Source organism: Protopterus annectens, chromosome 4.part0, assembly GCF_019279795.1.
Source record: "Protopterus annectens isolate FY-2018-M chromosome 4.part0, PAN1.0, whole genome shotgun sequence".
Taxonomy (NCBI): domain Eukaryota; kingdom Metazoa; phylum Chordata; order Ceratodontiformes; family Protopteridae; genus Protopterus; species Protopterus annectens.
Genome location: NC_056733.1, coordinates 1,302,190,225 through 1,302,217,778, shown reverse-complemented (window position 1 = coordinate 1,302,217,778; position 27,554 = coordinate 1,302,190,225). Strand labels below are relative to the sequence as shown.

Sequence of the window (27,554 nt, the reverse complement as noted above, 5' to 3'; positions counted from 1 at the left end):
CAAAAAGCTGCTTGACAAAAAGGGGATCATTCATCACACCATCACTGGCATAAATATGTACATTGCTATTCTCAGTTACCTAACACATAAAATATAAGTTCAAATTGTGCTTTACTGTCTTTATTCTGTGTGGCATACTAACTGTATGAAATGCTCATTTATAAATGATTTACTGTTATGGCATTTACAAGGCGACACTGCTGTTTTGAGGAGTGAGGGAACAAAAGCCCATGTTCTGCTAGGACACACACTAGTCTGACCATCATTTAACCTCACTTTCTGACATGTCCCTTGAATGATGTACCAGTAAATTGTTGCAGTAGGATTGCTGAATATTCCATGCATGAGGCCCACCAATTACAAATGGTGACATGATAGGGGAATGGGTGTATGTAGTCCATTTGGATGTAGTTTCTGTCCAAATAGCTCAGTATAGTTACCTGCATAATGTACCCGGTTCATAGCTATAGTGACATATCATAATAAACCAGTAGACTACTATGTAGGTTATGGACATACCTTGCAAATGTAGCAGTTGACACAGCTGTAGTTCAGGGCTGGCTCTGTCTGATGCAGGCAGTACACAGCGAATACATGGATAGGTACAGGATATGTATGTGAGTAGGAGTAAGTTGTTAGTCTCTAGGTTGTCGGTGAATGTGATATGCATTGTCTCTTAGCCAAAGCCAGGGGGTACCGAGCATGCCTACTTCTGCTACAGGGACATCAGCAGGGGGTTCCTCCTCAAGAGTTCTCCTCTGACTTTGGCTGTAGTGACCTAGGCACTGGTGGTGGGCTTTGTATCCCTACCCTTTTGTTTACTGTAAGCACCGAAAAACGTGATCTTCAAGTCCACACACACACACTCTGTGTTTCTAGTTTGTTTTTTATCATTATAGCATAGCATTCTTCCATGTGTGAGTGTGCATTTGATGTGGGAGTTGTGATAACTGCAAAGGTTGCCAGCACATGCATTCATCGATAATCCCTGGGTATTGATTGCACATGACTTACAGTTGATTGAGTGGTATCCCTTGTGATTAATGTGTGCTCACTAGGTGGTGCCTTGGGTGGTGCCTGAATATGTAGTTGCTGGCCCTCACTCAAGATATGTGCTCACTGGCATATAGAGGAGCATAGCATAGAATTGGTGGAATTGGTGGGATGCGGATGCCTGTGACACCACCATCATGTCCCAGTTGTTTTTTGAAAAGTACCTGTAAGTATCTCCTAAGGGTTACATACCCTGGCTTTGAGTTGAGGGCGTTGGAGCTCACTGAACTCTTGAACTATGTCTCTGTCCACCCTGTAGCGCTCTACAATCTCCAGGTCATGTAGCTCCTAGTAAGTTACCCTGGGTCTGAAAACTCTTCTCCTCCTCCTCGTAGGGGTATTATCAGCAGCAATAGCAGCATTGACTTCAGCATCCAGGACATACCTCAGCCCTACCTGCCTTTACCAACACAATAAACAGCAACCGCAATAATAATCGCATCTCCTCGGCCCTCTTCTTGGATCTCTCCAAGACATTTGACATGGTAGATCTCCAATTCTTGTTACACACTATGCAAACATTCAGTCTAGACTCTAATGCCCTTTTATGGTTTAATTCCTACCTGACTGGGAGGCAACAGGTTGTTCTCTGGCAGAACACGCTTTCTATACTACTACCAAACACACTTGGAGTACCACAAGGCTCCATATTAGGGCCCCTACTTCTCTATTTTTATTAATGACTTATATACTGTCATCCCAAACATCAGCTGCATCCAAAACGCTGACGACTCCACTCTGGTTTGCTCAGCCACATCTCCCTCAGATTTGAATTCTGCTAACCAGTTCACCTTTAATATTGTACAAAACTGGCTCACTAGTCGCAGGCTATTATTAAATCCCAAAAAAACTAAAATGTTGCTGTTCTCACCTACTCAAAGGTCTACAACTTTCTCTTTCACCATTAATGCAAAAGATGATACTGTTATCTTCCCAGACCCCTGTACAAAACTGCTTGGTGTCATTATTGACAATAACCTAAAATTGAGGCTTTGGTAGTACTGTGGTGTGGTCGAAAGCCGTGTTGGGTATCGGCCATGAGGTGATTTTGGATTAGGTAGTGCATGAGTTGTTTGTGTGTACATTTTTCCAATATTTTTGTAAGTGGTGAAAGTATAGCTATGGGTCTGTAATTGGAGAATTCAGTAGAGGAGCCTCCTTTATGTAGTGGGATAATATAGGATGTTTTCCAAATGGTGGGAATTTTTGCTTCTGCTATGGAATGGTTAATTAATATTGATATTGGATAAGTTATAGTATCAGCTGATTTTTGAAGGTATTCAGCGGGTAGTTGGTCAGCAGATAGAGTGGTGGGTTTTAATTTTTTGATAAGGGTACGGATGAGTGATGTGGGAATTGGTTGGAAGCTAAATGAGAGTCTATTTAAAGGGGTGATATTGTCAGGGCTAGGGGAGCAAGGAGGAAGTTGGCTAGCTAGGGTTTGAATTGTTTCAGTAAAGAAGCGGTTGAAATTGTCTGAGACATCTTCAGGAGATTTGTCAATGAAACCAGTGGGGATGGGCGTGGATGTTTTTCCTGGGTGGAGTAGGTTATTTAGACTTGCCCAGAACTTTTGAGGATTGTTTTGGTTTGCAGTCTGGACTTGACAGTAGTATTGTTTTTTTGTCGTTTAGAATTGATGTTTTTGTTATCATTTCTGACTTCCCTGTATTTAACATGCTCTAGGGGGTCTTTAGTGAACTGCCAATGAGCCCATAATTTGTTTCTAATATGGATTTTTTGCCTGGACTCTTTGGTAAGCCATGGTGCTATAGTTACTTTCGTTCACTTTGAGCAGACAGGAGCATGCAGATTAAGGATTTCTAGAAATGTGTCATTAAAATATAGTACTGCCTCCTGTAGGGGGAGGGGTTTTAGTACACACCAGTTGCAGGAGATAAGTTCCTGTTGGAATTTGGTCTGATCAAATTCTTTAATGTGCCTGACTTTCCTGAGTATGGGTGGTTGTGAGTTAATAACTTTTTGCTTAACTACATAAGTGAGGAGATGATCACTTAGACCATTGGAAAAGGTCCCTACAGTGTATAGTTGGGGATTACTATTTACAAGCACCCAATCGAGTATACTTTCTTTTTGGTTAAATTTACCTAGCCTGGTAGGGGTAGTTATTGTTTGTGTGAAAGCATGCAGACTGATGTGGGTAGAGAGGGATTCAGAGGAACAGGTTCCCCAATCTATATTAAGGTCTCCCAGCAGTATGGCTTCTTGAGGGTAATGACTTGATAGCCAGTGAAGAGTTTCCTCCAGTGTGGCTATGTTATTGCCTGGGGGGATATACATGCAAATGATGCTAATGCATTTACTTTTGTAAAGCTGCAATTTAGTGGGAAGAATCTCGGAGTTGTTAATCTGAGGTGGTTGGTTAACATCTCTGGTCAGGTTCAACTCAGATTTATACAGTATGGCTACCCACCCCCTTTCCTGGAAGCACGATCTAGCCTGTGTATATTATAGCCAGGAGGTAACACCTCATTGTCAGTAGTGTTAGGCTTTAGCCAGGTCTCAGATAGACAGAGTATCTCAGGAGAGTGGACAGCCAGGAGAGAATATAGTTCATGTACCTTATTAATACTCCTAATATTGAGATGACAGGTCAGGAGAGAGTTAGCTGGTCTACTGATTCTAGGTGGTTGGCTTAGGTTGCAGTTAGTGGTGGTGTATATATTAGAGGTGGAAGGGCCTGGGTTGGGGTGAATGTCCCCACTGAGTATGATACTGGGTCTATATTTAACTATAAGCCTCAATAGTTTATATAGGAGTTTATAGTATTGTCTAGGTTTGGAGTTAGTGTGCCTGGGGTTGGTAGGCTGGAGGAGTGTATAACGGCTTGAGTTATTTCCTTTGTCATAGATATGGTTGAAAGTGTGATGCTTTATAGTTGGGGAGGAAGCATGCCCATTTGGGTATTGATGATCGATAAGCATCTGGTTTTCATACTGGGTGAGTACATAGGTGATTAGCAGAATGGGTAGTACATAGTAGTGGAACATGATGGTTAATTGTTGGACATACACTAAAGTAGAAGGAGTTACTACCAATATTGAGGTGTCAGAGTGGGAGGAGAGAGTATGTAGAGAGAAGTGATAGGATAGAGGAACAGGTAGGAAAGGGACTAGAGGTAATGGCTGATAGGTTAGTTGAGTTGGTGGTGTGGTTAAGTACCTATAAATGTAGAGATACTGGGGGTGGGTGAGATTTGGGGGCAGGGAGAGAAGCGTATCGGGGCTCAAGCAACAGTCTCCAAAATGTTAACTATCTGCAGTTGTACAACCAAGAGAATTAAAACCCACAACTCAGAAGTAATCCCTACTATCGTCTGATTTTTATTATGAACTTGCATGAGTGCAACATTAAAATGTTAGGTGTTGTGAGTGGGACACTGGTTTAATTTTGACCAAATATGTGCTTGTAGGGTAGAAAATGCTTCTGTAACAAGGAGCAAGACATCTTTAGTGCAGAAGAAAAGCTCATCCTTATGGATGCTCTGAGGGTATATGGCAAATATCTCTTAGGCAAAGGGGAGCCAAAGCAGGCAGAGGGAGTTAAGCTATGGAATCTAGTAGTGGCTAACATGTGTACTGTAGGGGGAAGGGATTGCACCTATGCACAGTATAGGAAAAGAGTAACTTCCTTGGTGGAATGTGCAAGGACAAAGGCCAAACAGAATGCAGTTGCCCACAATTTCCCTTAGCAGCACTGGTGGTGGCCCTTACACACTGCAATCTTTAACACTGGATGAGGAGTACTTTCTCTCTATGTAAGGGGTGAAAACTTTGATTCAAAACAGAGTGCTAATGAAATCATCAGAGGGGTTGTGAACACAGCAATACTCTCAGGTCACTGCAACAACTGCAGATGTGCAGTGTGAACGGTTAATTTGTAGCTAATGTCACTATTTTATGCTCAGAAATACTGGCCATGATACCTGTCTGGATATAAAACTTAACATTTCTCATCATCAGGTGAGCATTCCACATCAAGTATGGCACAAAGTCGACTGTCTTAGCATGCTATGTGCAGCCATTATGTTTTTCTGGATGAATCATTGCATGTGTCACTGGTCTCATTAACAGTATATTCACATATTTCTTCACAGGGTCAACACCAGAAACAACCACATCATGTGCTCCTGCACAGCAGGTTGATGTTGACGGAGAATGGCTGTCATTGATGATGCCATAGCTCTCATATTCATGACACTGCCAATGGACAGACATAGTCACAAAGTGTACTGTCAAGATGCCCTGTAACACAACAGATGGACAACTTCATGGGAAGTGACATGGGCTCATTACTCGGCAGAATGAGGAAGTGACATTATAGTTGGGGGGGTGACACCATGTAGCTCAATACCTGTTTCAGGTGAACACCCTGAGCACCTTTAGGAGGAGACTACCATTTCAGAGGTAACACTACCCACTGCCACATCTGTACAAAGGAGTGAAATAAAAAGACGTTTTCCATAGTTAGCTCCATGCAAGGCCTTGGTTGCCCAGCGCCAGATGTGCTGTAACATAGTTTAGGCACAGGTCAGGGACAGAGTCAGGTAGAGATGGTTATAGTATTGCAGGGAATATGTGAAGAATTTCACCAGTACATGGAATGGTGGAGAACAGGACCAGTGCCATGATGATTTCAGGCATTGTAGGATTGCTCACACAGCATCCATTTCCACCTCCATGCACATAGTAGTAAAGACTTACCAGGCACACACTGGGAACACAGCTGGATGTGGACGGGGTACTGTTCGCACATGTAGGGGACAAGTAGGCCAGATCCCACATGTAGCTAACAAAAGTGTTATAAGGATTCCAGTAGATGCACCCCAAAAGTTAGCAATGCCCTGTCAGCTTTCCCCAACACATGAACCTCTCAGTCAAGGTCTACGTCCTGCAGGACTTTCAGATAAATGTCTAGAGGTCCCCCCGCATCCACTAGATCCTGGAATCATGGAAACTCAGTATCATGCTTGCATGCTAGTACTTGCTCGTGATCTGTGGGGCCATCACCCACACTATCCTCAGGAGACATTATGTCTGATATATTTGATATGCAATTCATATATCAAACCTTACTAAGTTAAAGTCAGCAGTCACTTTTCAGACCTGGATATCCATGCATAATTGTTCATTGTAGTGATGAGACAGTACGTGAATGTCATGGTCCATAGTTGTGGATTAGATGCCACCTCTTTGCCTTCACAGCCACATTTCATGTGCAAGCCTGCTGCAGGGGATCCTGTGCTACAGCCATCAGCTGACCACTATCACTGTCATCACTGATAGAAGGAACAATAGTTGCATTGCCATCATGGGGCATTTGAAAATGCCATCGTTGTTTGATCAATGCAGAATGCAACATGAGGAAAACATCCTGCATGCAGTAGCAGGATCACACTGAAAGGCACCCCCAGACTCTTCAGGTATATTTAGAGGGGTGCAGGGGGCAAAGCCCCCCAGTCCGGTGGGTTTTATTTATGTATCATTTTGTTTTTCCAGTCTGGTGGGTTTAATTTATGTATTATGTTGTTTTTGTCAGTGGTGGCCAAGTGGTTAGTTTCCCGGAAAACAGCATAATGTGTAAATGAAACCCACCATAGTGGGAAAAACAGTATAATAGATAAATAAAACCCACCAGACTGGGGGATTTGCCCCCCCCATTCCCCCACCTAAATATACCAACTCAGAGATTGCACTACAGTGGTGAAAAGGGCAAAGTTCATCAGTGGTGGCCAAGTGGTTAGTTTCCCTGAAGAGAAATTCGCCATTGTGAGTTCTCTGTTTTAAACTTCACTGTTGTCGTCTCACTGTTATGTGAGTTGACATTCTGGCAGGTCAGCATTGTGAATGGGCACCAGCATTATACATACCCTGTTATCCACAGGTAAAGAAAGACCATGCATCCCCCCCCAATCCTGGTATGTAGGCCAAACTTCCCCCAATCCTGGTATGTAGTCCAAACAAACTCACTAAAGCCCGTACTGTATCCATTTCCATTCTAAGTCTATAAAGAAGTGCTTGGTCAGCAAAGTTAAAATGAGCCCATGTTTGTCTGAATCTTTTCCTTCTAGGATGGCAGATGCCACTTGGTGCTTGGAGCTTTTGTGCAGCCAAGACAAACAGCTCATGGATATCCAGGGTGGCTGCACATAAAGTAACAGCTGAATTTCATCTCTCCCAGTGTGAAAACAGAAACTCAGAAGAGAAAGCCAGTGAACTCAGTTTTGGGTACATTTTAGTAATTGGCTAGTAAGTGCACTGTCTGGATGTCAACAGAAAAGAAATCCAGAGAACTTGAAAGAAAATCAGTCACAAAAGGTGAGGAAAACACTAAGTGGGAAGAATTATTCAGCTGTTCAGCAAAAAAGTAGTGCAAGCTTCAGCTTTGGTACAAGACATGATGTCCAGTAACCTGGAGGAAAAAATAAATCAAATGTACTCAGAGCTGATTAAAACAAATGAAACACTGATGGAGTGTTGTTGTTGTTGGTCTTTTGACTTTTCCTGGTTAGGGGTCGCCACAGCGGAACTCCGGTTCGCTAATGATTGGCAGTAGATTTTTTCACGAACGCTGAGGTGCCAGCTCGACGTTCAACCTTCAACGAAGGCACACCCACTTACGCATGTCTTTTCAAAGCCCACCCAACTGTGGGGAGGACATGCCGACTCCACACAGAAGGCACTCCCTGCACTCCAGCCAGGAATCAAACCGGAGAACCTCTTGCTGTGAGGCAACAATGCTACCGCTACACCACCGCGGATGTCAACACTGATGGAGTGTATCAAGTCAAATAACAAAAGGCTGGATAAAATGGAAGAAGCTTTAAACAGATATTCAGATAAGGTGATAAAACTGCAAAAATCAGAAGTCGAAGTGAAGAAAAGTCTTGCTGAATATGAGACTACTCAAGAATAGACGTTTAAAAAAATAGAATTAGATGATACAGCACATAGGGAAAACCTGAGATTTTTTGCTGTACCGGAGAAGCTAGAAGGAACAGACTGTGTTAATTTTATGAAAGCACAAATAAGCAACTGGACTGGTATTCCAGAGCAGGAGTTATTTGAAAGGGCACTTCATGTACATGGTCTAAACACGGCCATGAAAAAGCAACCTAGACCTTTAATAGTAAAGATGCAATCTTGCCTGCAGAAGGAGTTGATTCTGACAAAACTGTGGCAGAAGGAGAAAGTACTAAAAGTGGGAGAAAGTAGAGTATTAATGGAAAATTATTACTTAGTGTACATCATGTAGAACAGTAGTTAAAATTGTCCCACTAGTCAGAGAATGTCGAGAAGCAGGCTTGAGATTCAAACTGCTATATCCATATATTTTCAGAACATTTTTTTCTTGGAGTAAAAATCATTTTTGATGCAGAACATGGTAAGTAGGAAATACAAATGTTTGTCCAACAAAAAGTGAGCTATGAAACAGGAGCTTGCACTGCTTTTTGCTGAACAGCTGAATAATTCTTCCCATGCTTGTTCTTCTAGTAATAAAGGCCACAGAGAGACTGTGCCAGTGAAACCTTTCCAGTTTTTCAATGGAAAATGCTTGAGAGACAAAACAGCTCAAAAGTTGACTAGAAGAACCAAAAGTATGCTGGAGTGGAAGCAGAGATTTTATCTGGGAGATGGAGATAGAGATGAATAATATCAGCAACTCAGAAATTGACAAATAAATGTGGGATTATAAATCACTAATTATATTTGTGAAACATGACAGAACAAAAAAAACTGGACATTTTGGACTTTTTTTACTTTATTAGATATGTAGGAGACTCTAAAGCATATGCCTTACTTCATGTTATTAAGTTATTAATGTTTAGAGGAACACTTAGGAGAGAAGAGGAAGGAGGAAAGAGTTAACTGGAAGTAAAACAATTTTTTGTTCTTAACAGTAATATTTGTATAGTGCATGATGTCTGCATGCTGTAAAGTTACGTTTTCTCAGTCATTTTCAAGGGTAATGTGGATACTAAAATAAACAGGAGCCCTTGTTTTTTCCCTTCTTTTCTGATTATCCTTTTTCAGTTTTAATAAATGTAGACACTGCACTGTAAAAAAAAGGAAGAAAAAAAGTCTGTTCAAAAGACTATGTTGCAAGAAAAAATGATGTGCTTTTTCCTCATTCTTGCATAGTGGAACGAGTGGATTAAGGCTTTTGGCTTTATCTAGTAACATATAAGAGAAAGCAAATAAATAAAAAAGAATATGGACTGTAATAAAGCTGTTCTCTGGCAAATAAATACATAAATAATTAAATACTTGTAGAAGCAACACTGTATCTGGTTCTCATATCTCCATGGAGACAATCTGATAAAGAGCAATAAAAACAGACTACATCTTTCTTTTACTGGCTTTTTTTCAATGGCTAGGAAATAATATTTTCTGAAAACATTCAAGTGTTTTCTCATTCTGGTAGAGCATTAAAGATTAGACAAAACCAAATAGTGTCTTAGCATGGATAACCTTCCTTTTAGGTTAACCCAAGTCTGTCAGTGTGGCTGTCAGTTTAGGACAGTTATTCCTATTAGTTTTGAGTGCTGATATTAAGTTAATACATTTTTGGAGTGTATTGGGGGGGTGTTTTTTGAGAGCTTTCAATAAAACAAAAAGTTTTGTAAGATGTGACATAGACTCAAGTGGATATGACAACAAACAACTGTATAAATGTAACAAGTCCCAATTTACTGTTCGTAAAAAGATCTCTCCCACCACAAGTCCAGTAAAATAGTAAAAAATTCAAATTTTATCTTACAAAAATGAAACAGTTGATGATTTCATCAGATTTATTCAAAACTCATCAACATTGACCGATCATTCTCCCAAATACCATTACTGACTTTCTTATTGAATAAAAGTTGCTGCAAAATTTTTAGAAGGAACTATAATATATACAGCACTTAAATTTGTTATTTAAATAAATTTTCGAATTAAATGAAAGAAAAGGAAGTGAATTGGTGCTATGAATGAAGTAAATGAGAAAATTTCAAGCAGTTTGATTTGTTTGATTGAAATATGATTTTTATTCAACTTATTTTCTGTTTTGAATATTAGACTATTTTTTGGAACAAACAACTGTATAAAAGGTCAACTTACAAAACATTAGTGTCCATATGTAACAAAAAGCTGGATCTAGATACTTAAAAAAACTGTTACAAATAAAAGGTGAGAATAATAACTTTTTACCATAATGAGCCTTTCAATATTATCTTTAAATGTTAATTGTCTCACAGATATATACAAAAAAGAAAGAGTATTGAACTATATTAAAAAAGTAGTATGTAAATATCCATGCTACAGGATTCACATTTGGAAAAAAACAACATATGAATTTGATAAAGGAAGTTTTTCAGGACGATTATTCAGGGGAATACCTGGGACAAAGGAAAAGAGGAGCACTTATATTAATTGCAAGAGGAGCTTCAGTAGTGATAGAAGAGGATAAAAAAGATAGTAATGCTAGATATGTAGTACTAAAGTGCTACTGGCAAGGGAGGAGGATTATGCTGGCATGTATTTATATTCCACCTAAAACTGCTATAATGGAGCTTAAGAAAACTCTAGGAGAAATAATCAGTTTTCATCAGGGAATATTACTTGTAGGTGGGGACTGAAATATGATTTGCAGCAGGAAAGATGTGTCTAGGGGCCCAGAAGGGAAAATATAATAAAGGATGGTAGATCTCTGAAGAAATTTATGAAAATATTTGGCAAGTAAGATGTAAATTCAGTAGCAGGAGTTCAGAGTGAATTTACATGTTATTCTCCAATATACAAAAACTGGGCTAGGTTAGACAGAAGTTAGATTTCACAGGAAAATGTGCATTTAATTGGAAGTTTTGATACATATCCAATAACTATTTCAGATCACATGCCAATAATAACTAAACTAAAAACACAGGGTAATGAAATAAAAATGAGACACTTGGGCTTTCCCACCTTTCTGTTGAAAAGAGAGGAGTTTAAGGAATGGGTAGTGAAAATTATTGAGGAGTTATTAGAGAAGACAGAAATTTCTGATGAAAACATGGCTAGAGAGTGGGATAAAATTAAAGTGGAGTTTAAAAAATAGGGTGGAAATAAAAGAAAGAGAGATATGGTTAGGAAGCAACAATAATTATTCAGAGGTACTGACAAATGTTAAAGTATTGCAGAATAGGGAGAGTCTCACAGAACAAGAAGAGGAGCAGCTGCAGAGTGCTAACCAGAAAATAAAGAATCACCTGGATAATATGCATGAGTTTAGAAAGATTGTTGTAAAGCAACTGTTTACTGATAATAATGCCAGAGCACAAAAACATTTAATGCAAGGACTCAGGCAACAGAAAGTAGAAGGGGTTGTTGCCAAGCTTAGGCATCTTATAAACAGGAAGATAAAAGATCCTGTAGAGGTAGTGGATATATTTAGGAAATTTTATGAACGTCTGTATAAAGCAGAGAAATTTGGAGATCAAGAAAAGGTACAAATGGAAATGTTTATGGAAGAATTAAATATGCCAAGGTTAGAGGTAGATGAGGCTCAATTACTAGGCTGGGAGGAGAATGGATACAAATGATGATGTATAACCAATCAACAGGAAAGTCCCTAGGAATAGATGGTATTCCTGTGGACGTTTGGAAGGTAGGAGGGAAAAGCTGATAAGGCTCTGGAAGATTTTAACAGTATTTTAAGAGGAGGAGAAGCAGCAACTTCCTGGAAAAAAGTAGTGGTGGCTGTAATATCTAAAGAGGGTAAAGGCCCATCAGGTCCAGCTTCATACAGGTCCGTTTCAATCATCAACCATGATTATAAAGTGTTTTTGTCTATAATGGCTAAACATACTCTGGAATAGACTGCCCATACATGTCAAGCAGAGCGCCTCATTGGCCCTCTTCAAAAGGAACCTTGATGATTGGATGGGAGATAGAAAATTCACATCGGGGATCATGTCTGTCGCCCTGCTAGACAGGGGTCCAGAGAAGTAAATATTGTGGGAAGAAATATCCAGGGAATTGTTATGGCTAGGCTTGCATAGGCCCTAGGGCCAATAGCCTAGTACCAGCCTATGAACCTGTGAACCTATGAACAAATGGCAAAGGCGATGCCAAAATTGATAGACATGGATCAACTTGGCTTTGTAGAGGGGAGGCAAACATTTGACAACATAAAGGAAGCTAAATGTAAGAAAATATCACTGTTGTTATTGGGTCTTGACAGAGGGAAAGCATTTGACAGAGTAAGCTGGGAGTTTATGAGCAGGGCAATAGAAGCATGATCATTCCCTGATAAAATTATAAAGTTGAATAGGAGGATATATGATGGATCAGAGGCAAAAATTAAAGTGGGTGAGTTCCTCTCTGATAACTTCTGTTTGAGCAGAAAAACCAGGCAGGGTTGTCCTCTTTCCCCTTTGCTATTTGCACTATATTTAGAAACATTGGCAAAGAAAATAAGAGACTCAGAATTTCAAGGATATAATTGGTATGGTAGTCAGGAAAAGCTGGCTCTATTTGCAGATGATGGTGGTTCAGCGTTGTTGCCGCACAGCAAGAGGTTCTCTGGTTTGATTCTCGGCTGGGGTGCCTTTTGTGTAGAGTCTGCATGTCCTCCCTGCGGTCACGTGGGTTTCCTCCGGGTGCTCCTGTTTCCTTCCACATTCCAAAGACATGCAGTAGTTGGATTGGACACTCTAAATTGGCCATAGGTGAGAGTGTGTGTGAGTGGTACAAATGAGCTATCGTGGCAGGGCTAGCCACCTGGCAGTGTAAAACCTTAGCTTGAGATAATGGTCACTGCCTAAATGACACCCCACACCCATGTCCATAAATTGGAAAAGGGGTTGAGGATGGATGGATTATTTTGTACTTGATGAAACCAGAAAAGAACATTTCAGTGTTGTGGAACAGTTTGAGGCAGTTTTAGATATTTTCCGGATACAAAATGAATGAAGCTAAAACAAAGGCAATAGCTGTAAATTATGTACTCACACATGAATTGGTTTAGCAATATCCATATCTATGGGGACATGATAAAAATGAAGTACTTATATGGATTAAAAAGGATTCTGGTGTGGCAGCTATGGATATGTAGGAAGAGACTAAACAAAAGATAATACAATAACTAAGAAACTGGAAGCTCTGTTATACGGATATGGATTTCAAGATTCAAACAATTAAAATGTTTTTAGTCCCTTTAGTCTTATACACAGGTCAGGCATATATTTATCAACAGGAGTAAACGTTGTGGATGGTAATTAATAAAGAGCTGAAGGATTTTATCTGGGAGGGGAAGACAGCAAGAGTCAAATGAGATAAGATGATTCTTCCAATTGAACAAGGCAGTTTGAGATTACCTGATTTAAAGGGGTATTTCAGAGCTACACAGTTAAGGCTCCTCTACAAAGCACAATCAGAAACCTGTAATTCAAAGTGGAAATGGATGATGATGAAACTGGGAAGCTCAGGAAACAAGGTGAGACTGGGATTTTGGATGCAGATTCTTAAGGAAAATAACAGAAACCATGCAGAATATTATATTCATAAAATAGCAAAACGTTTTCTAAGAACTAAGCCAACACAGGAATGGAGAAAGGAGATTCTGACAGTAGGGGTGACTGCAATTAGGAATACAGACAATAGGCAAGAGGGGGTTTGAATTTATTAGAGAAACCTGGTAATTGGGAGCAAATAATTAGAAAGGGAAGGGTAATAGAATGGGAAGAGGCCAAGAATTTATTTGTACTGCAGGACAGAGATAGCCTTCCTTATCAAGGATTGATATCAGAGTATAGGTAAAGAGAAAGAAATAGGGGATCCTAAGCGAATGATCAGCACTGGTGGAGTTTTTAGTAGAATGTAGAACAGAAGCTACTGTTAAAAAAGAATATTTAGGAGAACATGCAGAATATTGCATGATAACTATAAGAATCAACCAGAAGAGATTAGGAAAAACTGGGAAGAGAGACTGGACAATCAATTCACAAATAAACAATGGGGGGATACATGTATACCTCCCAAATATGCAACAAAGTCTAGGAGATTTAGGATATTTGCTTGGAAGTGTTTACATAGGTATTTTATACCCTAATCAGACTCCAACTAAGTTTTCCTCAGGTGGGCAGCAAATGTTGGAGGTGTGATGAGGAAGAAAGAGGTAACTGGAAACAAATTTTCTGGAGTGTAATGAGTTGGCAGACTTAAGACTCCCTGCAGACTGCTCTGTAAGAGGTACTGGGTGAACAAATTGGTGTAACTAAGGAAATTACTTTTTTTGAGTTATGATACAGAATCAGAATTGCCCTGATACAGTAAAGCTTTTCTGAGTCTAATTATAGTGGCTGTCAAAAAAAGCAATTACTAGAAAATGGAAATCAGAGTCTAAACTAACTTTACTAGAAGTAGTAAATATAGTAAAAGATAAAACATCTGGAATTGGGATCTTTAGAAAAGGGTAAGAGCAAACTATATAGGAAAAAATGGGAATTCTGGGAAATGTGGAATTGGGATCTTTAGAAAAGGGTAGAGCAAATTACATAGGAAAAAATGGGAATTCTGGGAACAATACATGCAGAAGAGGAACAAAGTTTAAACAAAGTGAAGATTTGAATGAGCTATGTAATGTTTGTCTGACAATGAGTTGATGTATTATAAGTGATGTGTAATGTTTGCAACTACCTTTATGTCAACATGGTTTGAGATGTATAATGTCTGCAACTAAAATTATGTCAGTATTGTTTGTTTTCATTTATAGACATGCATGATTGCCAGTGTCATGTGGTAAGTTAAGAAATACATTTCTTCTTTAAAAAAAGAGACAAACCACTTATAACTGAAGATATAGCAGCTACAGCAAACATCTTCAAGAATTGCAAAGTAGATAAAAAAGGTGCAAGTTTGATTTTTATAGGACTTGTCTGCACAGCAGTGCTGTACATCATCATCTTCTTTCGGCTGTTCCCGTTAGGGTTCGCCACAGCAGATCACCTGTTTCCATTTCTTCCTGTCCTCTGCATCTTGCTCTGTCACACCAACCACCTGCATGTCCTCTCTTACCACATCCATAAACCTTATCTTAGGCCTTCCTCTTTTCCTGTTACCTGGTAGCTTCATCCTTAGCATCATTTTCCCAATATACTCCGCATCCCTCCTCAGCACATGTCCAAACCAACGTAATCTTGCCTCTCTGGCTTTGTCTCCAAACCTTCCAACCTGGGCTGACCCTCTAATATACTTATTCCTAATTAAAAAACTGTTAAAACGAAGAATTGTAAAAGCATTTTCCTGTTTAAGGTTGTCATGGTGAAAATGTAATTAGGAAATGCACTACATGCTGATTGGTTATTAATTTTTAAACAATGTATAAATGCTAGAATAGTAACTAGTATTCTGTTTGTCTGAGGAAGGCGAAATACTTATTTTGCTGAAAGCGTATATTTTATATACACTTTTAAATTGAACGCTAACGTTTTAACAGTATAATTAATACTTGGATTTTTCAACATACAGAAGAACTTCTCTTATTGTTCCTGGTTCGTTTTAACAGTTTTTTGCTTGTTTGTTTGTTGAAAAAGATACTTATTCCTAATCCTGTCCCACCCTCATCACACCCAGTGCAAATCTTAACATCTTTAACTCTGCCACATCCAGCTCAAACTCCTGCCTTTTTGTCAATGCCACTGTCTCCAACCCATATAACATAGCTGGTCTCACTACTGTCGTGTAGACCTTCCCTTTCACTCTTACAGGTACTCGTCTGTCACAAATCACTCCTGACACTCTTCTCCACCCACTCCATCCTGCCTGTACTCTCTTCTTCACCTCTCTTCCACACTCACCGTTACTCTGAACTACTGACCCCCCAAGTATTTAAACTCATCCAACTTCACCACCTCTACTCCTTGCATCGTCACCATTCTTCTATCCTCCCTCTCATTCACACACATATATTCTGTCTTAGTCCTGCTGACCTTCATTCCTCTTCTCTCTAGAGCATATCTCCATCTCTCCAGGGTCTCTTCCACCTGTTCCCTACTTTCACCACAGATCACAATGTCATCTGCAAACATCATAGTCCATGGGGACTCCTGTCTGATCTCGTCTGTCAACCTGTCCATCACCATTGCAAATAAGAAAGGGCTCAGAGCTGATCCTTGATGTAACCCCATCTCCACCTTAAACGCATCCGTCACTCCCACAGCAGACCTCACCGCTATCACACTACCCTTGTACATATCCTGTACCACTCATACATACTTCTCTGACACTCCTGACTTCCTCATACAGTACCACAACTCTTCTCTAGGCACCCTGTCATATGCTTTCTCTAAGTCTACAAAAACACAATGCAACTCCTCCTGACATTCTCTGTACTTCTCCATCAACACACTCAGAGCAAATATCGCATCTGTAGTGCTCTTTCCCGACATGAAACCATACTGCTGTTCACTAATCATGATGTCCCTTCTTAACCTAGCTTCCACTACTCTTTCCCATAACTTCATGCTGTGACTGATCAGTTTAATCCCTCTGTAGTTACTACAGCTCTGCACATCACCCTTATTCTTAAAAATCGGTACCAAAACACTTTTTCTCCATTCCTCTGTACATGAAAAGTGATTATGCATTTTACAGAGGTGGGAAAGATGCCTGTTTACATAAGACAGTTGCAGATTGTGTAGACATTCCTCATCTACATTTCATTAGTACCTTATTTGTATAATTCATCTATCACAGATTCAATCTGCTGTGCCTAATCACAACTAGTATCTATAAATTGCCCTTCATCTGCACTTAAGAGCAGCTAGCGCAAATTTCTGCTATGCCTAAGCACAAAGACTGTGAATGATACTGCTAATACTTTGTGCTGTACTAGCCATGTAGTCTTTAAAGATCCAGTGTTATGCTGAGCACATTCTGTAACTTGAGTTTCTGTCTAGTGATCTGTTAAAAGTATTTTCCTGTGAGTTCAGTTAATGTAGTATATTCTGTATGATGTGTTACATCTCTAAGTGGTCAGCATGTTGAAGTAGTCTATAAAACAATGCATTTATTCATTTTTTTTATTTGTAAAATTCTTTTTGTCTTTTTATTTTGTAGCCGTGACAGCATTGCTTCATGTTGGTATATTCTACTTTCTGGTTCTGTCCTCATAAAAGATTCAATCTATTTACCACGTTGCAGGTATTGTATGCTTTTTGTGACTTGATCCTGTTTTACTCATTTGACTTTTACTTGGTACAAATTACGTATACCTAAAAGTGATGAATAAGTGTGAGCACAGCCACTGTGTATAAAGAGCAGGGTTGCCAGATTTCCAACCAGCCAGGTAGGGACAAAAAAAAAAAGGTCTTTCACAGCAAGTGAAGACCAAAAAAAAAAAAAGGTCTTTAATGCGGGACAGAATATTGCAGTTCCGCATTCACCACAAGTAGCTCCATGTTTAGCGATTTTTGATTGGCCCGTATACCGGCCAATCAAAAATCGCTAAACACGGAGCTTCTCGTGTTTAATGCGGAACATTGCAGTTCTGCATTCAACAGAAGTAGCTCCGTGTTTAGCGATTTTTGATTAGCCCGTATACTGGCATACAGGCCAATTAAAAATCGTTAAACACGGAGCTACTTCTGTTTAATGCGGAACACAAGAAGCTCTGTGTTTAGCGATTTTTGATTGGCCTGTATGCCAGGTATACGGGCCAATCAAAAAAAAAAAAAAAAAGCGGAGGCTGGCCGGGATTTAAACCGGCAGGGCGGGACTCAGGATCAGGCTGCTGATCTCGGGACAGTCCCGCCCAAATAGGGACGTCTGGCAACCCTGATAAAGAGTGAGGAGTGTAAAGAATGTTAAGTGGGGAATGTCACATGTACAAACTAACAGCATGTGCCTGTTCAGGGATTGTCAGTGATGTAACAGATCAAAGAGCTATGGAAGAAGTAGGTATGGCCATGTTGATGACAAAAATAAAATGCAGAGTTGCATAAGTTTTAAAACTACTATTCAAAATTTGGTAATGAAAAATGAATGAAGTACCTGCCTGTGGTAAATCTTCTGTTTTGGATTGGTGACAGGAAATTGCCTTTTTCATTTCAGTCTGTGTGCTTGCTACATTTTCGATGTTTGTCGCTCATAACTTCAAACTCTGAGCCTTCTAGGAGGCTTTACAAGAGTTTGCCAGTAATAGTATTGAGCAGTTATATACACTTTTGTCAAACCTTTGGTCTGCTGTACCCTTAAATGCCTGTAGACTTCCAGCTTTTCTAACATCTGTTGGCAAACTATTCCATAGTGTGCAAGCCCCCTTTTTTCGATGAAATTATCTTATCTTTATAGTACTGTTATAAAGAAGACAGTTCTCAAAACAGTTTTGTAGTTTCCATAACATGAACCCTAAACTCAGTTCCTACTGTCATGGTCTTGGTGTCATCATTTACACATTTACAGATACAAATGAAATCTCCTTTTACCAATCTGTATTTAACAGAATGCAATGCCAATTTTTTTATCCTGTTCTCATAACACTGGTACTTAATTCTAGTGATCTGTCTAATAAAAATATCTGTGTATCATTTCCCACCTGTAGTACTGAGAGCAGTTGTACACAATTCATTGTTCACTGAGAAGCTGTTTATATATAATAAAATGTCTTAAGTATCTGTTATAAAATGACCCTTGTACTGTATCTGTTTTTGACAGGGCTAGTGTGTTGAAGGTCTTTTACCTCTTAATTTCTTGTCTCAGGAAAACTGAATGCGTCTGGTCTAGATTGTAATGGTTCATAGACATTTGGTACAAAATGCTTCAGGAAATATACAGCAGACTCCCTAAGGAAGTTAATTTCCATCGGTGCTGTAGGATGCTTTGATGTGATTGATTCCTAGACAGTTAGCTACACCTTTGGCTCCAAAATGCATTGTGCTGTGCCTTTGACCTTCAGGCAGAAAAAATATGCTAAGTAAATGCAATATAGTGTGGAAGTGAAATGTTACAGCCAACTTGATAAAGTGCAGCTTAGCAAAACGGATACTTGCACTGGATAGAGTAATGACTGTGACTATGGAAATATACATTCTCTCCAATGGAATCACTTCTGTTTATGTGTATAGCCTGGCACATATCATGTAGACTGTTGTACAGAGATTCATTTTTAAGGGAACAGCATTTTCCCAGCACAAGAACACAAGTGTCTCTCTCAGTCTCAGATACACAAATATAATTAAATAGATTTCAAGTGAGCCAACAAAGAAAAACATTGTAAAAAATGATTAATGTATACTTACATTATCTGTTTAAACTATTCTGATATATTAATGTTATGTATCTGTGAGTTTAATTCCCTATTTAGAATATGTATATATATATATATATATATATATATATGTCACAGAAAAAAGGTATAATGAAGGGGTTGGTTAGGCTCATAGGTTCATAGGTAGGTACTAGGCTATTGGCCCAAGGGCCTACGTAAGCCTAGCCAGCAAGGTTCCTTAGCTTACGCCACCCAAGAAAGTTATTTTCCTGTGCCACTGTCCAGCAGGGACACAGAAGTGATCCCCGGGGTGTATTTCCTATTTCCCATTAACTCATCAAAATTTTTCTTGAAGAGAGCTAATGAAAAACTTTGCTTGACATAGATGGGTAGCTTGTTCCAGAGTATAGGAAGTCTCTGGGACAGGAATCTATCCCTCCAGTGTGTCCTGTTTATTGTGGTGACAAGGTGTAGGTCCCTAGAGCGTGTAGCTCGGAGGGATTGGGATTTTTTTAGGTGTAGCATGTCCAACAGCTCTGGGTTTGACATAGCTTTATATGTTAGGCAGAGATCACCTCAGCATAGGCGATATGCTACGGAGTAAAGCTGGAGTTTTTTTGATGCGGTCAGTGTAGGGCATTTGTGGCCAGTAATCCTCTTTGTGAGGTACTTCTGTGGCCTTTCCAGCTGCTGCAGATGTCTTGTGAGGTACATTCCAAAAGGAGCGTTGTACACTATAATGGGTCTAATGAGTGACGAGTAGAGGGGAACAATGACCTCTTTTTTCCTGGATGAGAACCCTTTTATGATGAGGTGTGCCACGTAGAAGGACTTCCTGACTACTGTGGCGATGTGACTATCAAAGGAGAGACTACTGTCTGCCTGGGTCCCAAGGACTCTTGTCATGCATTCGGTGTTAAGTAGATTGCTGCCTATGTGGTAGTTCATGGGTACAGAGCTTTTACCAAAGGGGATGACACTGCACTTTTTGGCATTGAGCTTGAGGCCATGGCTCTGACACCAGGCATCTTGTCTCAGTGAGGCCCTTCTTTAGGATGTTCACATCATTTGAGGACTTGACTATGGCTCCTAGTTTGCAGTCATCTGCGAGCTTTGTTAGCCTGTACTTCAGAGAAGTAGAAAAAAAAAAACAGGAGAGGTCCCAGGACGGAACCCTGTGGTACTCCACTTGTCACTGCTTTGAGGTCAGATTAGGAGTCTGCAACTTTTACAGTGTGGGTTATGTCAGTGAGCCAGATGGCAACCCATCTTGTGACGTAGAGATTTATACCTAGTTTAGTGAGTTTAGCTATAATTCCAGAATGGGGGATGGTGTCGAAAGCCTTGGCGAGGTCAAGATAGGCTGTGTGAACCACCTTACCCTCATCCACGGCTTTGGTGACTGCCTCAAAGAAGTCGATCAGGTTCAGGAGGCATGCCTTTCACAAACCCGAACTGGGTGGGATCCAGAGTTTGGAGGTTACTAATGCCTTTGTTTATGAGTTCCATGATGATACGTTCCATGGCCTTGCAGACCAGGCTCGTCAGGCTAATAGGTCGATAGTTCCTGGGATCAGTGGTGGCTCCCCCTTTATGGAGCAGTATAGGAGTTTGGTATATAAATCAAAAATTTCCAGTTACTTCCAATGGAGAGGGCTATGTTTTGAAATGTGATGTACAGTGTCAGAAATCCTAGCAACAGCTCTGCAGCAAAAACGTTTGCTGTTGCATTTAAAGTAGCTATTCCATATTAAGAAAGAACAGCTTTTATCTGTTTTACTCCATAAAGGAATGAGTGGTTTTCTGTTTCAGAGGTCTGCATTCTGTCTTTTGTATCTTAACCTGATGATAGCTCAGTAAAGTTAATTAGAAGAGTCAGTGGAGAGGATCAAATTGTTTTCCAAAAAATATTGTACTTCTTACCTTAGTTATGGTTAGTGGTCTCTTTAAAGGTTGAGTACTTGGATTACTGCATACATCAGAATAAACTGAGTAGTATTTTCACATGACTTTAACCTGTGAGAGTTCAGAGCCTTGAATGATGTCTATTAATGAGGGATTTATTGTAGAGCTTACACTAACACTGTGAAAGTATCTTTCAAAGAAAGTGCACTATCACCATGGCAGCCTGTTTGCATTTTGGTTTGGTTGTAGATATGCAAGAAGTCAGTGTGTGCTACCCATGTAGATTCCCCCCTCCCAACACATTAATATCCTCTTGCAGCTGTCAAGATGGTGTCATACTGGTGCATCTTGATCACATTTTTGCCATGCCTTCTTCCTGGCTGCTTACACTCAGAATTTTTCCCTCTTTCAGGCTTTAATGTATGAGTGGGTTAATCTGACAGTTGCTGAGGAGAGGTGAGGAACATAGGTAGTGTCTGTACCTTCGGGTCCTCCTCAGATTCAATTGAGTTTAGAGCCAGAATGTCTGGAAGTCCTTGTGGTGGACCCTTTAGTTCTGAAGTCCATTCTTGAAGTTTCTGTGCTGATCGCTGCTCCGACCACTTCAATGCTGTTGTCCATCGAGGGGTCTGGAGGCCAAGGGTCCCTCGTCGGTTTCGGGGGGAAGAGTTGAACCGGACCCTTGCCGGATTCGACTCTACCACTCAGAGCTTCGGCGCAGGTCAGTTCGGCTCCCACATCTGCCTCGGAGCCCACGTCCTTGGCTCGGAGCAGGAGTCTCTCTCAGCTCGGGATCGGAATGCCTTTGAGGTGATGAGGAGTGTGCTTTCCTCTGAGATTGCTACACTCTTGGCTACAGATACTCTTCCCCCCAAGGGCCTGGTGTCAACCTCTAAATCACTCCTCCAGTCCCTGCATAGAGAACCAATACTCCAGGACGCCCCAATGGGCGAAACCCTCTCTTCTGAATTCTCCCCGGAGCATCCCCCCCCCGAGGAGGTCCCTCGGAAGAGAACATGTAAGAGGAGACGCACAGACTCTCCTGAGTCTGTCACATCAGATACTGACTTAGAGGAATCAAAAGGGTCCCCATGGTCACCCTCTGATGATGTCTCATTTTCAGACATCTTAGAGATCCTGAAACAGAGAGGTGGCTGATGAGTCGGTATACCTGGAAGCATTTGGTTCTCGACCCTCCACCTCTTGGGTGTCTCCGCCTTTTGACCAGCTACTGGGTGTAGTCAGCCGGAAGGCGTGGGGCTCTCCAGAGTCTCTGGAGACAGTTCCTAGGAGGCCAAACAAATTTATTACAGCTCCAGAGGGTAAACAGTTTCTAACCAAGGGAGTCTCGGTAGATGCTATGATGGTGGCTGCGGCCACCAAGAAGGAACTAGCTGAGACTTCTGCATCTGTCCATCTGGCGAATAAGGAATCTCGTACGATGGACAGATACAGGAAGCGTATGTTTTCTTCAGCGGCCTTTACCCTCAGGTCGCTGAACTACCTATCCCATTTCACTTACTTACAGAGGGATCTCCTTAAGGAGTTAGGAGATGCCCTACAAGGTGCTACAGCTCAGGGGCTATCTGACAAGATTAACTCTCAGCTTACGGCCTTAACATCTATTACTAATTCCTCCATGCGCCTCATTTCTTATGCGGCCGATGGAGCGAGTAGGGCAGCAGGCACAGGAATAGCTCTGAAGAGACATTCCTTGATGCGTCTTTGTGAATTTGCTGAACCTTTCAAGTCTTCCTTTATTGATGCCCCTTTTGACGGCTCATCCCTGATTGGGCCAAAAGTGAAGGAGCCCCTAACCAGGAGTGAGGAGGAAGGCAAGACTCTCTCTGCTGTAGGAGTACGTTTTTCCACCCCAACTAGGCCCTATCCCAAGGCCCAGAAGAGTGGAAAGATGTGGTTCCAGAAATCCAAGGGAGCCTTGCCGGACACTCGTGGTGAATTTTCCCCCAGGGGCAGAGGGGGAAATAATGGAAGATGCTGCCCACGTGGCAGAGGGGGTCTGCAGAACCAGGGGGACAGAGATATGTTCTCAGGTCATCCCTTCCAGCGCTCCTGAAAGGGGCCCGCCTGTCTACCTCTGAAGGCAGTCGGGGCAAGATTATCACTGCACCCAAAAGCCTGGCTAAACTTGACTCAAGACCAATGGGTAAAGTCCATCATATCCAGGGGATTACAAAATTCCTTTCTCCAGTCCTCCCCTTCCGTTGAAGTCTGTCCCAGACATCCCACCCAGTCAAAGGGATCAAGCAAACCTAGAGATCCAAAGATTGCTAGAAAAAAGAGGCTTCCAAGAAGTCCCCACAGACCAAGTCAGATCCAGAATTTACTCAAGGTTCTTTTTAGTTCCAAAAAAGACAGGGGACTGTAGATCAATTCTAGATCTCGGCAGACTAAATAAGTCTATCAAAAAAACAAAGTTCCGGATGGTAACACTGCAGTCTATACCCCTTTTTTGGGTTAAGACAATTGGATGTGCTAGATAGATCTTCAGCATGCGTACTACCATATCAAGATGGACAGGCGATCCAGATGATATCTACGCTTCCGGCTGGGAGCCAGTCTTTACCAGTTCAGAGCTCTGCCCTTTGGTCTCACTACAGCCCCCAGAGTGTTTACCAAGTGTATGGCAGTAGTTATGGCTCACCTGAGGTGTCAAGGATTCCGGGTGTTTCCATACTTAGACAACTGGCTCCTGATTACCACCACCGAGCATCTACTAACCAGGACAAGAGACTCCACCATTCATCTCTGCTCACAGCTGGGTATTACGGTAAATTTAGAAAAATCTGCCTTGTTGCCATCTCAGCATATTACCTTTATAGGGGCAGACTTAGACACAAGAAACATGGTGGCAAAACTGTCTCACAAAAGAATTCAGATGCTGTGCCACCAAGTGCCTATACTGATCAAGAAGAAAAAAGTGTAAGCCAAATTTGTCCTCAAAGTCCTAGGTTCAATGGCAGTGACAATCACATTAGTTCCATTGGCACATCTACACATGAGGATACTGCAGTGGCTTTTCTTTGCCGAGTGGTCTATGCAGGAGTTGCCTATGTCTCACAAAATTCTCATCATGAACACCTGCAAGAAGGATCTACAATGGTGGCTCCATTCCGACCAGATAACAATAGGCAGGCTATTCGTACTTCCCCACCCGGTAGCCATAGTGATCACAGACGGTTCCCAGATAGGGTGGGGGGCATTATCTGGTACAGACGGTCCAAGGGACTTGGCAGGAACATGAGTACCACTTGCACATAAATATCCTAGAGGGTGAGGGCGGTGCTTCTGACATTGCAAGCATTCATCAGCTCTCTACTGATTGGTACTATTGCAATTCAGACAATGTCGGTGGTGTGGTACATCAATAAGCAAGGGGGAACCAAGTCCCACACCCTATGTCGGGAGGCTCAAAGAGTATGGCAATGGGAAATTTCTTCTCAATGCTTTCTGACTGCAATGCACATCCCCGGGAAATGCAGCATAATAGCAGACAGGTTAAGCAGGGCAATCCTTATTGCCTCACGAGTGGTCCCTGAATCAAAAGATTGCAAACAAAATTTTTAGCAAGTGGGGCCAGCCTTGCTGCGATCTATTTGCCACATCCATCAACACCAAATACATCAGCTACTTTGCCCGCGTCCCCCCTTCGGAGGAGTCATCAAGGGATGCACTTTTGCACGATTGGCCCCCGGGACTTCTGTATGCCTTTCCCCCATTTCCTTTAATACTCAAGGTACTCCAGAATGCCAAGTTGTTGAGTTGCAAGCTGATTCCCATTACTCCTTACTGGCCTCACCAAATATAGTTTCCATTCCTGTGGCCCCATCTTCTGGGGGAGCCCTGGATCCTGGACTCTGTGCCGGATCTTCTGACTCATCAGTCGGGGATGCTCCACCCCTCTCTTCAAAATCTCAAGCTGACAGCTTGGTTACTACACTTCCAGTCTTAGCCAGGCTTCTTGATCTGTCCCTGGCAGTAAGGCACATTCTGGTTTCATCGCACAAGAATACAACTAGGAAACTTTATGCTAGTAAATGGAAGAGGTTCTATTATTGGGCAAACAGTAACAACGTAGACCCCTTTACAGCTCCTATATCTGTGATTCTAGAATTCTTAACAGAAATTTTTGATGATGGTGCAGCAGCAGCCACAGTAAGAGTGCAGCTAGCTGCAATTTCAAATTATCACGTGAGAGACATGGGGTCAAATATCATGTCCCATAGATTATGCAAAGCTTTTCTCAGGGACACCTTTCTCTTCAGACACCCCTTAAGAGAACCTCCACCACCGTGGGACCTCAATTTTATACTGTCTGCCTTAACTTCACCCCCCCCCCCCTTTTGAACTAGCCTCCTTGTGTTTACTAAAGTTCTTATCATGGAAGACGATCTTTCTAACAGCAATTACCTACGCTAGAAGAGTTTCAGAATTGCAAGCTTTGTCTATCCGTCCTCCTTTTTTTGGTCTTTCATAAAGACAGAGTCTCCCTCAGGACGAATCCTTCCTTTCTACCAAAAGTTTGTTCTGAGGCCAATTTGAACCAGTCTGTTGAGTTACCTGTATTTTTCCCTAATCATGACAACAAGGCAAAATGCAAACTTCACCAGTTGGATGTTCATAGACAATTACATTTTTACTTGCATAGGACCAAAGAGTTTTGAAAATCCAACCAACTCTTTGTTTCATTTTCAGAAAACAGGAAAGGTGTTGCAGTTTCAAAAGTCACCTTATCAAAATGTCTCACAGATACCATCACCTATGTCTATAACTTGCATAACAAATAGTTGTCAGGAAAAGTTAGAGGGCATTCAACTAGAGCCATGGCTAATTGTACTGCCTTCCACACTAAACTTCTTTGGACTCAATTTGTGCGGCTGCTACATGGGTCAACCGTCATACCTTTATCACTCATTACAAAGTAGATGTGGCCTCTCTGAACAGGGCTTCTTTTGGATCTGTAGTTCTGAAGAGTTTATTCCCTTGAGCCACCCAAGAAGAAGGTGCTGGGGACGCTGTCCCAACCAGCAAGAATGAAGGTGAGATAGGACAACATAACATAAAGAAGTAATGTACTCACCATAACGTTCCATGTTTGTTGTCCATGATCTCACCTTCATTCTTGCGACCCATCCTCCTTTCCCCCTTCCTAGAGGATTGAGAGGAACTTATAAATTGGCTATAGGTGCCTGAGTCTCTTCACACCTGTTTTCAGAGTAGGGGCAGCGCATCTATCACAGTTTGTTCGTATTTCATGAGTTGGTATAGTCTAGTGTTAAGTTTTCTCAAACGAGATCTGGGGAACAACCGCTAGGCATCATGGTATATAGTGTAGCCTCGAGCCAGTGAAAGCTCTTGAGCTTTAGTATACGGCTGAGTCAGAACTGATGCTCGGTTTCCGAACCCAACCAGCAAGAATGAAGGCGAGATCATGGGCAACAAACATGGAACGTTATGGTGAGTATATAACTTCGTCTTTTAAACACCTTTATTAAATTATCTCTTGAGACATAGACAAGAATACATTAACAGAAAAGAAAACAACTGTTATTTTTCTCCATTCACATACATTATGCATCACATATCTTTTCTTTCTTTAGAATTATTGTAATTCCAGTATTACATAAATTGCTAAATTCCTGCCTTCACGTAAACCTCTCTCTACCTCCTCCTGAATAAAATTCTGCATGTATTGTTCCCACAATTTCTATTTATTTCTATGTAATTTGCTCCTTTTCCTTTCTAAAAATCCTTTTTCCAGTTTATTTATCTCTTTTATTGTATTCACTACTTAAAATACACATGGTTTAGATTTTGATTTCCATTATGTAGTAATTGCTTTTTATGCCAACCAACAGAATTAAACTTAATAAGGCCTTACTATCTCTAGGCAGTTCAGATCCTGCGTCCCAGCTCAAAAAATATCACATCATTAGTTATAGTCTTTTGCTCACCCAATATTTCTGATAAAGTACTGTATAATTTTTTTTTTTTTATTTTTTTTATTTTTATTTAACATTTGTTGACCGGGAATGTCCGACTAGGTTCCACAGAGCCTGTTTTCAGCGGAGGCCCGGGGAGAAATGCTCCAGATGCATGTCTTTGGAATAAGGAATTTGTTTTAAATTTGCCAACTCACTACACTCCCAAAACACATTTATTTATTTTATTTAACATAAGTGGGAAGAAACCCACATGAACACAAGGAAGACATGCAGACTTCACACAGAAGACACCCCAGCTAAGAATTGAACAGGAGATCCTCTTGCTGTGAGGTGACAATGCTAACCGTTGCACCACTGTGCCGCCCAGTCTGCTTAGTTCCA

The 27,554-nt window shown here is 41.0% G+C and overlaps 1 protein-coding gene across 1 annotated transcript in view; it reads left to right on the top strand.

The window, feature by feature from the left end:
* The window catches only part of LOC122799848 (rap guanine nucleotide exchange factor 6-like), a 1,033,906-nt gene extending 1,016,482 nt beyond the window's left edge, over positions 1-17,424 (top strand). The window contains exon 4 of the mRNA XM_044069181.1: positions 17,154-17,424. Within this exon, the coding sequence (XP_043925116.1) occupies positions 17,154-17,262 (109 nt within the window). The 3' untranslated portion in view covers positions 17,263-17,424. The remainder of the gene's footprint in view (positions 1-17,153) is intronic.
* The last annotated feature ends 10,130 nt before the right edge of the window (positions 17,425-27,554 follow it).